Source organism: Lutra lutra, chromosome 12 (genome assembly GCF_902655055.1).
Source record: "Lutra lutra chromosome 12, mLutLut1.2, whole genome shotgun sequence".
In the NCBI taxonomy this organism is placed as follows: Eukaryota; Metazoa; Chordata; class Mammalia; order Carnivora; family Mustelidae; genus Lutra; species Lutra lutra.
Genome location: NC_062289.1, coordinates 83684252 through 83698020, shown reverse-complemented (window position 1 = coordinate 83698020; position 13769 = coordinate 83684252). Strand labels below are relative to the sequence as shown.

The 13769-nt window shown below is 39.6% G+C and overlaps 1 protein-coding gene across 4 annotated transcripts in view; it reads right to left on the bottom strand.

Annotated features, from left to right (window-relative positions):
- Nucleotides 1-878: 878 nt before the first annotated feature.
- Nucleotides 879-13769, bottom strand: part of SBNO1 (strawberry notch homolog 1) — a 46164-nt gene continuing 33273 nt past the window's right edge. For all 4 annotated transcript variants that reach the window (XM_047696604.1, XM_047696606.1, XM_047696603.1 and 1 more), the window contains 12 exons: nucleotides 12172-12369; nucleotides 10738-10905; nucleotides 10465-10640; nucleotides 9882-10013; nucleotides 6764-6899; nucleotides 5462-5574; nucleotides 5301-5372; nucleotides 4747-4846; nucleotides 2052-2126; nucleotides 1243-1389; nucleotides 1065-1157; nucleotides 879-971 (listed from right to left, as the gene is read on the bottom strand). In XM_047696604.1, coding sequence (XP_047552560.1) covers nucleotides 1123-1157; nucleotides 1243-1389; nucleotides 2052-2126; nucleotides 4747-4846; nucleotides 5301-5372; nucleotides 5462-5574; nucleotides 6764-6899; nucleotides 9882-10013; nucleotides 10465-10640; nucleotides 10738-10905; nucleotides 12172-12369 — 1352 coding nt within the window. In that variant the 3' untranslated portion in view covers nucleotides 879-971; nucleotides 1065-1122. The remainder of the gene's footprint in view (nucleotides 972-1064; nucleotides 1158-1242; nucleotides 1390-2051; nucleotides 2127-4746; nucleotides 4847-5300; nucleotides 5373-5461; nucleotides 5575-6763; nucleotides 6900-9881; nucleotides 10014-10464; nucleotides 10641-10737; nucleotides 10906-12171; nucleotides 12370-13769) is intronic.

The window sequence follows — 13769 nt, the reverse complement described above, 5'->3', positions numbered from 1 at the left end:
ACTCCCAATAAACCCTTCTTGAGGATGCTACTACAGGACAGTCTTCAGATAAAATGATCAGAGACAGCAATCTAAGGACTAGTGAGAGGTGAGCATTAAATTTAAATTAATTACCTTTAGAGCTAAGAGTAAGTATTAAAGAAAAGCATACTACAGAAGTGCCATATGCTGACAATGCAGAAACAGCACAACTGTGTTTAATGGAATGGGAGAATGGGGGGAAGCAAAAGCAAAAAAAGCTGATGCTTTTTTCCCGAAATTATTTTCAGGAATATTGGGGTATATTATCCATAATCTTTTATCATCCCGTGTGCCATGGAGAATAAAGATTATTACTGTAGAAGAAATAAGCACACAGATTAATATCAGAAAATAATGACATAAAAACTCCATAGTCTTTAACAGGAAAATTCAAGATACTATACCCTGACTCTGGATGATTATATATCCGCACGCACGTATCTGTGGGTGTGCGTGTGTCTACATATAAACGTATGGGTATGTACACACATATGTATTTACACTTCCCTCATCCTGAGCTCTACCTGCAAATCCTAAGGAATTATTTACACTAATATCTAAGAAGTGAATCTTTCAGATATAAAGCTTACTAGAGGTCTACAGAACTAAATATGCAGTCCTTTATGGAGGCTTAGAGGTCACTGCACCATGAAATAAAAAGGTCCAATTAACTAAGAATATGTAATAATTCAAAACGTCTGTAGAAGGACAAACTCCGTTACAATGAAAAATGATCAAAACAGAGAAAAGCGAAAAACAATCAGAAAGCCGCCATAAAGGGGATAGATAACTGCAGTGCTGGCAGCTACAACGCATTACTATCTGAACAGTTAACATGGCAAGGACATGAGTCTTACTTGCAATGACAAGTAAAAGCCATCATCTGGTCCTGTCAGCTCAGCCCAAATCTTGGTAGCTTCCTCCCAAGACATTCCCCTCTCCACACTAATCTGTAAAAGAAATAATACAACTTAAATCACACTCACGTCTGTGAGTGCCAATCACAGGAGGTTACACTTAAACATGCACGTTTCCAAACTTACAGTATATAACTCTACATGACCAGAGGTGGAATATCCCGGAGTCAGAAACTTCTTAACATCACTTTTCCTCACTTTTCATCTCCAGAACCAGATCTGGAACAAGAAAAAGCAACACGTAAATGGAAAAAGAACATTTTATTAGGAATACACAGGACATTTTCAAAATTTCTCTACTTACCTAAAATTCCCATATCATATCTTCCATTTTTTTTGGCATTTTGAACAACTGCTGTAAGTGTGTCTGCAAAATACTGAAATAACGCATTCTGCTGATGCACTTCCATGCCCAAAATTCTATTTAAGAATTTTCCTATGTTGTTATAATCTGCAAGGACAAGATTGTATGAAAGATTTAATGCATTTGAATGGCAATTATAATGCACTTGCCCCTGGAAGTAAAATAAAAACAAAACAAACATTTATTCATCTAAGCCTAGACCAAGTCTCACTTCCTCCTCCATGGTCTTACCTCACACCCACAACCTTGCACGGCTCTCAGAAGAGAGCTATAATTTGACCATTTCTACCTCTAGCAATCAGCACGACCACATAAATGCTCCAAAGATGGTTGTCTTACTCAATTTGTGCATCATCAAACTTCACTTACTGAAAATATGAACACAATTTAGCACATGAGAATGTTCGTTCTCCAACATGAAATCCTGGCTTGTAGAAAGTTCTAAGTGCCATTAAGTCTGTGAAGCTCAGCAGCACGGTCTTCAGTATTTTTTAAAAGCTTCACAGCTGATATATATGCAACCTGGGTTGAGAACTGCTACTCTGTAGACAGAATAAAGGTTTAATCTCTTTTGAACAACCACAGTAGCAAAAACCACTGAGAGTGCTTTATGAGCACTCCAGAAGGAGGGACTGAGAACTACAAACTTGAAGCTTCCCCTTCAAGTTGAAAAAGGCAATAAAGAAAATGGTCTGTAATGATGGAGCAATAGTTCTGTTTTATGTCCATACACAAACTCATACTCTTACCTTTATCTAGAGTAAGAATACCCGAACGATCTTCTACATTTATCAGGCCAACTCCTATTAGTCCTTGTCGAACATCTGTCAGAAAATTAAAAAACCTTATAACCCAAGTGACTCAATGATCTGTTACTTGACTAATCAAACTAGATCAAGTTCTTTTTTCAGATGCTTAACCGACTGAGCCGCTCATATGCCCCGAACTAGACCACAAGTTCTAGCCTTAAAACACAGCCTAAGTATTTTTCATAATTCCTATTAGCTGAATTAAATGGAACACACAGTCCCCAAGGTCTTTAGGCACTCCAAAATCCTACAGTACTCAAACTTCACACTATATGAGCTCATTAAAAGATCTCATCTCTCTCTCTCTCTTTTTAAAGATTTTATTTATGTATTTGACAGAGACAGCCAGCCAGAGAGGGAACACAAGCAGGGGGAGTGGAGAGGGAGAAGCAGGCTTCCCGCTGAGCAGGAGGCCTGATGTTGGGCTTGATCCCAGGGTCCTGGGATCATGACCCGAGCTGAAGGCAGATGCTTAATGACTGAGCCACCCAGGCGCCCCTAAAAGATCTCATCTTTCTAATAGCAGTCTTTGGCTGTAGAAATCTTCAGTTATACACTTGTCATCTACAGAATATAAACAATTTTGAACACACAGACTAGCTGATTAATAATTGTGTAATAAGCTATTAATCTTGTCTTCCTCCCACATATTATCAGCACTGACAAGCTGCTGCAGAAGATAAGCAGTATGTGTAACAGTTAACATGTTCTGAATTATGTCACTAAGAAGACAGTCTATGGGTTTCTTTAATACTGATGTTCAGGATCCAACCCAGACTTAAAGAATAAGGGCGTTAAAAGAACAGGGTCAATAGGAAGCATTATCATATCCTATTTACACATTTAATAAATCAGCTAGTGGGGGCGCCTGGGTGGCTCAGTGGGTTGAGCCTCTGCCTTCGGCTCGGGTCGTGATCTCAGGGTCCTGGGATCGAGCCCCACATGGGGCTCTCTGCTCAGCAGGGAGCCTGCTTCCCCCCTCTCTCTCTGCCTGCCTCTCTGCCTACTTGTGATCTCTCTCTCTGTCAAATAAATAAATAAAAAATAAATAAATAAATAAATCAGCTAGTACTCTGCTACATGCATAAAACTGTTTAGATTCTGCAGGTGACAACTGTGTAACCAAAAATCCTCCTTTTAGAAACCAGTCTTATGGGAGAAAATCTATAAAGGATAGGTGTATAACTTCAGCACTGTTTGTGATGGTGCAAAAAATTGAAAACCACTTGAATACCAATAAGGGAATGATTTAAAAAAAAAAAAACAAAACACCACACACAAAGAAACCTGTTGTATAAGCCAGCTGCAGAATATTATGCAACTGTTAAAAAAAATCTGGGTGCCTGGGTGGCTCAGTGGGTTAAGCCTCTGCCTTCAGCTCAGGTCACAATCCCAAAGTTATGGGAAGGAGAGGAAAGAGAATGGAAGAAAAAGGAAAAAAAAAGTCTATTGTTTATTTGCTTTGTTACTATGCCATCAGTGATAAACCTCCTTGTCAGTATGTCAATATGGTTTGTATCAATACTAAATACTGGTTTCCAATTGGGAAGGACTTTCCTAGTGAAAAGTCCTAACTCTACAATGATGATATTTCAATATCCTACATCTACATATTTTCCAATTATTTTCATAGCTTCCTGAATTATAAAATATATAATCAAAAATCAAACCATCTAGACTACTTATATTTATGGGCAAATATATTCTACCAATTACAGAGATACATCAAAGAGTTTCTATAGCATTATGCTGGACTTTCCTTAAAACATAAATGTCCAAAAACATGTAAGTATAAAGAGAACATTCTATGAACCATATACACGTATCCATCACACAGTTTTAACTATGAATACACAGCCAATATTTTTTAATCTACACCCCGTGCCAACCTCCAAAGATTATTTACCAACATACTTTAAAATTAAATTTAAAAGCTTTCTGGCATAGCAGCTTTAAATTAAACCACTTTCGGGGCGCCTGGGTGGCTCAGTGGGTTGAAGCCTCTGCTTTCGGCTTGGGTCGTGATCCCGGGGTCCTGGGATCGAGCCCTGCATCGGGCTCTCTGCTTAGCGGGGAGCCTGCTTTCCTTCCTCTCTCTGCCTGCCTCTCTACTTGTATTCTCTGTCAAAAAATCAAAATAAATAAAATAAATAAATAAATAAATAAATAAAACAAACCACTTTCTTCTACTAATCTAGTATTAACATGCAATGAACTGTCAAGAGCACAAAATACTTGGTGTGAATGAAAGTTAATAATCTGATTATAAGAAGCCAACTTAGGTGTCTATTAATCTTTAATTTCTAAATTTTTATATAATTTATGTCCAAAGAGATTGAAACAGCAGCACATGTCAGAAAAGGTTTTAGGGCCTACTTAGTACTCATTTTCCTCTTGTGATTATTATTATTTTTTTTTTGTTTTAAAGATTTTATTATTTGTCAGAGAGAGAGGGAGAGAGAGCGAGCACAGGCAGACAGAATGGCAGGCGGAGGGAGAAGCAGGCTCCCTGCCGAGCAAGGAGCCCGATGCGGGACTCGATCCCAGGATGCTGGGATCATGACCTGAGCCAAAGGCAGCTGCTCAACCAACTGAGCCACCCAGGCGCCCCATTGTGATTATTTTTTAAAGTTACCTTTAAAGAATTCTCCAGGGTAGTCTGGAGGTGGTGATACCATAGGAGAATCTAGGTTGACAATGGATTTCATGACAATTTCTAAAGCATTTCTTCCATACTGCAATAAGAAAACAAACAAATTTAACCAGTGACAGCATTTGGATATATTTCAATCACATGACCAACTGAACACGATAAAAACTATTATGGTAGCAAAGGTTCAAAACGAGTAGGACTCAATTATCTTTTATATAAATGTATAATACTAAACTGTTCACACCTATGCACACTACAGACGTCCAGTAAATAACTTCGTTTCTGGAAATTCATACTTGATTCATTTAGAAGTATTTATTATATTCCTATTTTCTAACAGAAATGAAAACAGGACTCTACTGCAGAGCTGATCATCAAAGATCTGATAAGTAAAAATTTTATAGGACGTTACCATTTTACAGTGAAACCATAAGGGACAGTTTTACGTTTTAAACAGTAACCACTTTCCCTTTTTGCTCACCACAGACACCACACACTACCACAAAATCTCAGACATAATGAAAGCTGAAATGTACCTTATTATCAAAATTGAACCTGCTCAGATCTCTAGATTCCGTTGCTCTTCTGTCACCATGTGTAAGTGCTCCCTATCAAGACATAAAATTTCCAATCAAGGCACAGAAGACAGGTTGTATTCACCATCTTTTACACACAACTACATAACCCAAGAACTTACCAAGCTCTCAAGTCTTTTGGCAACAATAGAAGCAAATCTTTGTTCCCCTGCCAATTCAGAAATCAGAAACACATACTCGGAGCAGTAACCTTGGTTTGATCTATGAGTTCTTCCTGTAACGACATTAAAAATACTGTGTTCACTAGATACAGAGTATTCTGAGATCTATTCCTAGCATTTTAATACTAAGTTGGTATTCAGAACCCTTACGAGGAAAAATTAAAGAATATATGGACACCTGGGTGGCTCAGTTGGTTATGGGTCTGCCTTCGGCTCAGGTCACGTTCCCAGGGTCCTAGGATCGAGTCCTGCATTGGGCTCCCTGCTCCGGGGCAGCCAGCTTCTCCCTCTCCCCCTCCTCCCTACTGATGCTCACTATCAAATAAGTAAGTAAAATCTTAAAAAAAAAAAAAAAAAAAAATACACACACACACACACACACACATAATGTACAAAACAATTTCTGTAACTCTCCCAAAGGTATAAAATAAAAAAAATGACTTGAAAAACATCCATATTCAAAATACTCCTCCTTAAAGAACACAAACTGCCACAGAAACTGTTCAATGATAAACATATTATTACTTCTGCCCCACTTGGGTTAACCACAATGGTGCTGAAGCACAGCTGCTCTGGATTCTTCCAAAAAAACAAAAAACCTAAAAAGCCCAAAAAACAAAATGGTTTGTTAAAAAGATTTTATTTTAGAGAGACAGAGAACTCACACATGGTTGGGGAGGGCAGGCAGAGGAAAAGAGACTCTCAACTAGACGCCCCGTTGAGCACAGAGCCTGATGCAGGGCTCAATCCCATGAGCTAGAGATCAAGACCTGAGCCAAAATCAAGGGTCGGACACTGAACCAACGGAGCTGTCCAGGAGCCCCTAAACTGTTGGTTTTTTTAAATCATCAGGTCACATCAGGACATAAACATGTAAGACAAGGGAAGAGGAATATGCCTTCAGTAAAGCCACCAAAGGCTAAAAAGAACATGAGGTGGCAGGTGCTCTGACACAGACCACATATATCCTGAAGATCGATAATGGAGGAAACTCCTGAGGAACACTGTTATGAGATATAATGCCAGAAACTCCAAGAAATCTAGCACAGATCTTTTACATTTCTTAAAATAGATAAGAAACGGCTTCATGTATTCTATAATTTCAAATGTAATACACAAACAGCTCCAAAATCCACGTGTCCTGTTTTAAGATACTGAAGTTAAATATAGGTTTTGATATGTAAACATTTCCCCAATGATTCCTAGCTATCTATTAAGTGAAATTCACTTGTAAGAACTTACCAAATTGCTGAATTGCTCTATCAGCACTCCAGGGTAATTCCAAAGTCATATGAACTCTTCGCCTTTGATTTTTAGCTCTCCGATCTGCTTGTAACGAAATACCCGAGCTGGCAGCTTCTGAGATAATAGCAATATTCTGTACCAAATATAAGGGGGAAAAATAATCACCTTTGCACGTAGGCAAGTGCCCTAAATAAAGTTCTTAGAGTACTAGTGGCTCACCAATACCTATTCTCCCCTTTTTCCTAAATTATAACCATCTCCTCTCAAGTTTAGGCAGGTACATGGCTGCCCAGAATCATGACATTTCTCACTTTCCCCTGCAGCTAATTGTAGGCACAACCCAGTAGGGTGTAGGTGGTATGAACATTTAAGAAATGTCCTTAAAAGTCAAGGACATGCCCTTCTCTTCATTCACGTCCTCTCCTGCCAGTATGAAAGACAGAGGTATAATGACTGGAAGTGAAACAGGTAACCTGAAAATGGAGCCTCACACGTAAAGGACTAAGACAGGAGCGGCATTATCTTTAAGGAGCCGTAACAGCCCTGGTCCACCTACTCGAACTTAACACATGGAAGAAATTACCTTCTACCTTCTTTAAGTCAATACGATTTTGGATTTTCTGTCACTTAACAACTAAAACTAATTCCAACTAATATAAGTGTAATGCACATGGGCATAAATTCATAAAACAAAGTATGTAACACAACTGATTAATACCTCTACCTACAATCTTTAGAATGTGTAACATCATGAAAGCCTAGGTGGCTTAGTCAGTTAAGTATCCAAACTCTTGATTTCGATTCAGGTCATGATCTCCTGGTCATGAGAGCAAGCCCAGTGCTGGGCTCCATGCTCAGCGGAGATTCTATCCCCCTTTCCCCTCCCTCCAGTTCTCGTGCACGCACTCTAATTCCCTAAAGTAAATCAATTAAAAAAAAAAAATGTAACACAAGCTATTGAATATATTTATAAAAGATAACTTTGGGGGAATCTGTGTGACTCAGTTGGTTAAGCGTCTATGGATCAGGTCATGATCTCAGGGTCCTGAGATTGAGCCCCAAACCTGACCCCATGCTCAGTGGGGAGTCTGTTTGTCCTTCTCCTTCTCCCCCCTCCCCCCTGCTCATGCTCTGTCTCCCTCTCAAATAAACAAAAATCTTAAAAAAAGAATAAAGACAACTTTGATAGTAACAACTATCTTCTCCTTTTTTAGCTGCAGAAAGCCTCATTAAAATATAAAGAAAAAAGTGGTAAAATAGAGATTTTATTCTACCATTTAAATTAAGGAATTAAGGGGGCACCTGGGAGGCTCAGTGGGTTAGGGCCTCTGCCTTCGGCTCAGGTCATGATCCCAGAGTCCTGGGATCGAACCCCACATCGGGCTCTCTGCTCAGCGGGGAGCCTGCTTCCTCCTCTCTCTCTGCCTGCCTCTCTGCCTACTTGTGATCTCTGTCAAATAAGTAAATAAAATCTTTAAAAAAAAAATTAAGGAATTAAGTTTAAGTGGTATTACTATTTTTTAGCTATCTCATCAGCAACTGCTTATGGAAATTTCAAGTAGATGATGGGGAAGAACTAGCCTAAGAATCTCAAAATTGACTGACGTTTACTGATTCAGTAAACAAAGAACCTCTGGTGGCAACCAAGGTGTCTAGAGTGGCGAGGTATGCAAGACAATCTACACATCATTCAGAATGAACACTGTAGTAAGACATGTCACAGCAATAAGAAAATCAGCAAAACCAAAGGACACTAGTAATCTGAGTATGCTTAAATATATTTCTAGAGTCAAAATCAGACTGACATTGGAGAGTTGCATTAGATGTTATGCCACTAAAATGACCTAGGAAAATACAGTATTTTAATATTCTGACTAAAATTTAAAAAGCCGGGACACCTGGGTGCTCAATGGTTAAGCTTCTGCCTTTGGCGCAGGTCATGATCCCACGGTCCTGGGATCAAGTTCCAACATCGGGCACCCTGCTCAGCAGACAGCCTGCCTCTCCCTCTGCCTCATTCCCTGCTTGTGCTCTCTCTGACAAATAAATAAAATCTTAAAAAAAAAAAAAATTATAGCGTGCCTGGGTGGCTCAGTCAGTTAAGCGTCTGCCTTTGGCTCGGGTCATGATCCTAGTGTCCTGGGATCGAGCCCGGTATTGGGCTCCTTGCTCAGCTCTCCTTCTCCCTCTGCCATCTACTCTCCTTGCTTATGCTATCAAATGGGTAAATAAAATCTTAAAAAAAATTTTTTTAGGGGCACCTGGGTGGCTTAGTGGGTTAAAGCCTCTGCTTTTGGCTCAGGTCATGATCCCAGGGTCCTGGGATCAAGCCCTGCATTGGGCTCTCTGCTCAGCAGTAAGCCTGCTTCCCCCCATCTCTCTCTCTCTGCCTGACTCTCTGCCTACTTGTGATCTCTGTCTGTCAAATAAATAAATAAAATCTTTAAAAAAAATTTTTAAATTAAAAAGCCTCCAAATTTATTAAGAGCCACATCTAATTCTGTACACAATACTTTATTGCATTCAATTTGTGAAAAAATAATGAAAATGTATAAATATTCAGTGATTATGTGCAATTACTAAAAATGAAAGAATAACAACATTCAACACACTTAAATTCTTCTTCTTTTTTAAAATTTTATTTATTTATTTGACAAAGAAAGAGACAGCGAGGGAGGGAACAAAAGCAGGGAGAATGGCAGAGGGAGAAGGAGACTTTCCCCCAGGCAGGGAGCCTGATGCAGGGCTCGATTCCAGCACCCTGGGATCATGACCTGAGCTAAAGGCAAATGCTTAATGACTGAGCCACCCAGGCGCCCCCACACTTAATTTCTTTTAAAAGAAAAAAACCCCTGAATATTCACTTAAATATACAGATATTGTATTTTTCATTAAAAGCATCCCAGAGGGTGCCTGGGTGGCTCAGTGGTTGAGCGACTGCTTTTGGCTCAGGTCAAGATCCTGGAGTCCCAGGATCAAGTCCTATATCATCCTGCTCAGTGTGGAGTCTGCTTCTCCCTCTGACCCTCCCCTCTCTGTGCTCTTTCTTTCAAATAAATAAGTAAAATCTTTTTAAAATACAAGAAAGAAAGAAAAGCATTCCAGAAAAACATACCTTGTCTCCATCCATAAATCTTTGTTTTTCTGTGATATTTAGTATTTCTACAGGGACATCAAGTTCAGATCTCGACTCATAAGATATGCTTCCGTCATCGTTGCTTACAACCCGCCCTTTGCGACCAGTCATCTGCAAAGCCAAACAGTGTCACTTACAGTTAAGGTACCTGATGAAGATACAGGAAGCACAGGACCCCTGCATTAGAGAAACTTGGTGGAGAGAGAAGGGGATGATGAAGCCGACACACAGTGCCACCTGTGCTGCACTAGGCAGTATCCGGGAGAGAATGTTGCAACAGGTTCTGGTTTTGAAAAGTTGAAATTCCAGCAAAGAAAGCAGATACGTGGCAACAATCACAGAGGCTGCATGACAGGTACAATAACAGACCAGTGTGCTGAATAAACACACAGATACTAAGGGTAAGAATTCCTGACTCTGGGATGACCAACTGATCAAAGGTTCTAAAACTTAAGAGAAAATTAGACAATTATGTGATGATATCCAAAATATCACTCATTCAATAGGGTTTGGAGTTGACCAAAAAAAGGGACCAAGACAGCCCTGATCCGGTCATATTTACCTCAGCAACATTCTCAGGTCCACCAAGTTCATCAATAAGTTCATCCAGGGTATTAGGAGGGAGGTCTTCTGCTAATTTCTCTAGTTTATCAAGTAGGTCTTTCTTCATCTGCTGGGCCCTTTCCACAGCGTCCTGACTTGTTATAAGGCTACTGTTACTGTTGGTGTTACTGTTAGCTAGATAAAGTACAATTGTTAAAAATCATTACAAAGTTTAAGTATGTTTTGTTTAAAAGTACATCTCAACAGACAAACCAAGCTTCCCCACAGATACCTGGTGCACTGTTAGGAGCAGGCAAAATTACTGGTGTAGATGAAAAACTAGGTCGTTTTGATCCAAGACCTGATGCTAATAAGGCACTTTGAATAGAATCTGGATCTATACTTTTCTTTTTTTTTTTATCTTTGTTTTTCTTGTGATCTTTTCTGATTAACCAGGGATCTGAAAGTTAAGGAAAGATATGTGTCAAATCATCTGTAAAAGCAGCAGAATCTTCAAAGGAAATAACCCTTGAATTTTTTGTATTAACTGGTAACTTAAAAATCATCACCAACTTCAGTGATCCAGTATATCCAATACACTGGCAGATAAAATTCCATAGTATGAGGTTAAAAATCACTGTACAAGTGAATGGGTGGCTGCGCGACTGAGTCGGTTGAGTGTCCAACTCTTGGTTTCGGCTCAGGTTGCGATATCAGGGTGGTGAGATCGAGCCCCACATCGGGCTCCGCACCAGATGCAGAGTCTGCTTGTACCTCTCCCTCTGCTCCTCCAACTCTCTCTCTCTCTCATCTCTGGATAAATAAAAATCTACTACTACTACTACTACCACCACCACTACCACTGCTACTACTGTTAATAATAATAGGGGCGCCTGGTTGGCTCAGTCGTTGAAGTGGCTGCCTTCAGCTCAGGTCATGATCCTGGGATCCTGGGATCAAGCCCCACATCGGGCTCTCTGCTCTGGGATCAAGCCCCACACCGGGCTCTCTCCCGCTCCCCCTGCTTGTGTTCCTTCTCTCGCTATCTCTCTCTGTCAAATAAATAGTCTTCAAAAAGATAAATAAAATCACTGCATAAAACTTAGGCCACTATCTCACACAAATGAGCTGAACTACCAAAAGACAGACAAGCTTGGGGAGTTCTCCACTAAGCAAAGATTAGATTCTGTGCAATGGTTTGTACTGCACTGGGGGGAAAAAAAACAGATTTTATTGATTTATTTATTTTTAAAAATCTTATTTATGGGGCACCTGGGTGGCTGTCATTAAGTGGCTGCCGTTGGCTCAGGTCATGATCCCAGGATCCTGGGATCAAGCCCTGCATCGGGCTCCCTGCTCAGAAGGAAGCCAGCTTCTCCCTCTCTCACTCTCCCTTGCTTATGTTCCCTCTCTCGCTGTCTCTGTAAAATATATACATAAATCAATCTTTAAAAATAAATAAATATTTTATTTATTTGAGAGAGAGAGTATGCATAAGCGGGGGAGCGGCGAGCGGAGGGAGAGGGAGAAGCAGGCCCGTCACGGAGCAGGGCCTGATGCGGGGCTTGACCCCAGGACCCTGAAATTATGACCTGAACCAAAGGTAGATGCTTAACCGACTGAGCCACCCAAGGTGCCCTGAAAAAGCAGGTTTTAATACAATATCCTGTTTCACACTCGCGTAAATAACCTTCCGTTAACATTTAGTGAGTACTGACGTACTTACCATCTTCATCATCCTCACTAGACTCATCTCTGAACGGGTTGAAATCGTCGTCGTCTCCTGAGCTCATGTTTTTCGAGCTCTCATAGTCGCTTTCTTCATGATCAGAGGCGTCGGATTCACTTCCACTATCATCGGAACTACTGCCAGTAAGGCCACCTACTTTCCGCGCCTTCTTGGCTTCTCGAGTGATTTCGTCACCTACCCTCAAGCCCAAAGACAGACAGTCAGCCCTAACACACTCTTCTAAAGATCTAGGAAACTACTTTTAGTTCACGAGCTTTTACAGGAAAAACTTTAAGTATATAAATTTCGTTAAGTAAATGTTAACCTTTTAGATTTCCTTAAGAAATCATGTTATGTTCAATTATTAAGAAAAAATTAGACACATAAATATAAATTCAAGACTACCTTTAAGTGTAATGTTTCAAAATAAATTTAGGACAACAGAGATAACACAGAATCTCCAGCATTTTCACAGTTTAATTGTGAATCAGGTTGAGAGCAGAGGCCTAATAATTAAACAACTCTATTAAACTTCATTTGTAAAATGTCAGACTAGGTGCTGATTTTAATTATTTTATTGAGTACTCAGGAAAGATATATGGGAGATGCCTGGGTGGCTCCGTCAGTTGATTAAGTGTCCGACTCTTGGGTTTTGGCTTAGGTCAATGATCTCAGGGTGGTGATATCCAGCCCTAAGTTGGGTTCCATGTATGGAGCCAGCTTAAGATTCTCTCTCTCTCCACCTCTCTACCCTCCCTGACCCTCCCTACCACTCATGCTCATGTGTTCTCTTCCTCATCTAAAAAAAAGAAAAAAAAGAAAAAAAAGAAAAAAAAAAAAAAAGAAAAAGACATAGACATCTGGAACAAACCATTAAAAGTTTACTTATTAATGAGAGAGATAGTAAAAAGTACATAATTCAGGAAAGATAAACATGACCACGTGACCATTTTAAGATGTCATTAATTCTAAAACACAGCATTACTTTTTTTGCCACTACAATTAAAAAATACTGTCAATTATAACCATCAGTCCACTTTCAAGCATGTTAAAAATGTAAAAAACTGTCCTTCTTAGAACAGATGAACTAAGGTTACACTGTCAGCAACTTGTGTTTGGAACACACCCAGCATCAGACAGTTGTTCCACAGAGATGATCACCGTCTTAATGACAGCCTGAGAAGTTAACTTCTGAAAGCTGAACAGTTTACTAGGAATCTAAACAGAAATCGAAGTTGGCATTATGATAAAACATCCAATAAGCACTGAGTATATTTCTAACAATAACGACAAATGCCTCTTTAAAAAAACTATAAAAACACAGTATGTATATATGCATACGCAGCTCTGACAACAGCAATGCCCAGATTTTGTTTTCCATAGATTGCCCATTAGCTGTGTAAACCTGGGGAGATTCCTTAACCTTTTACCTTTTAATCTTGCCGTGCCTTTTTGTCCTCTGTCTAGAAAAAAAAATAAGATCTATTTTCATATGGATCCCTTATGGGTTAAATGAAATAACAGAAGGGCAGTGCTGAAGACAGTGCCTAGCACCAAACTGTCACTTGTGCATTTAAAACCACATAAGCGACAGC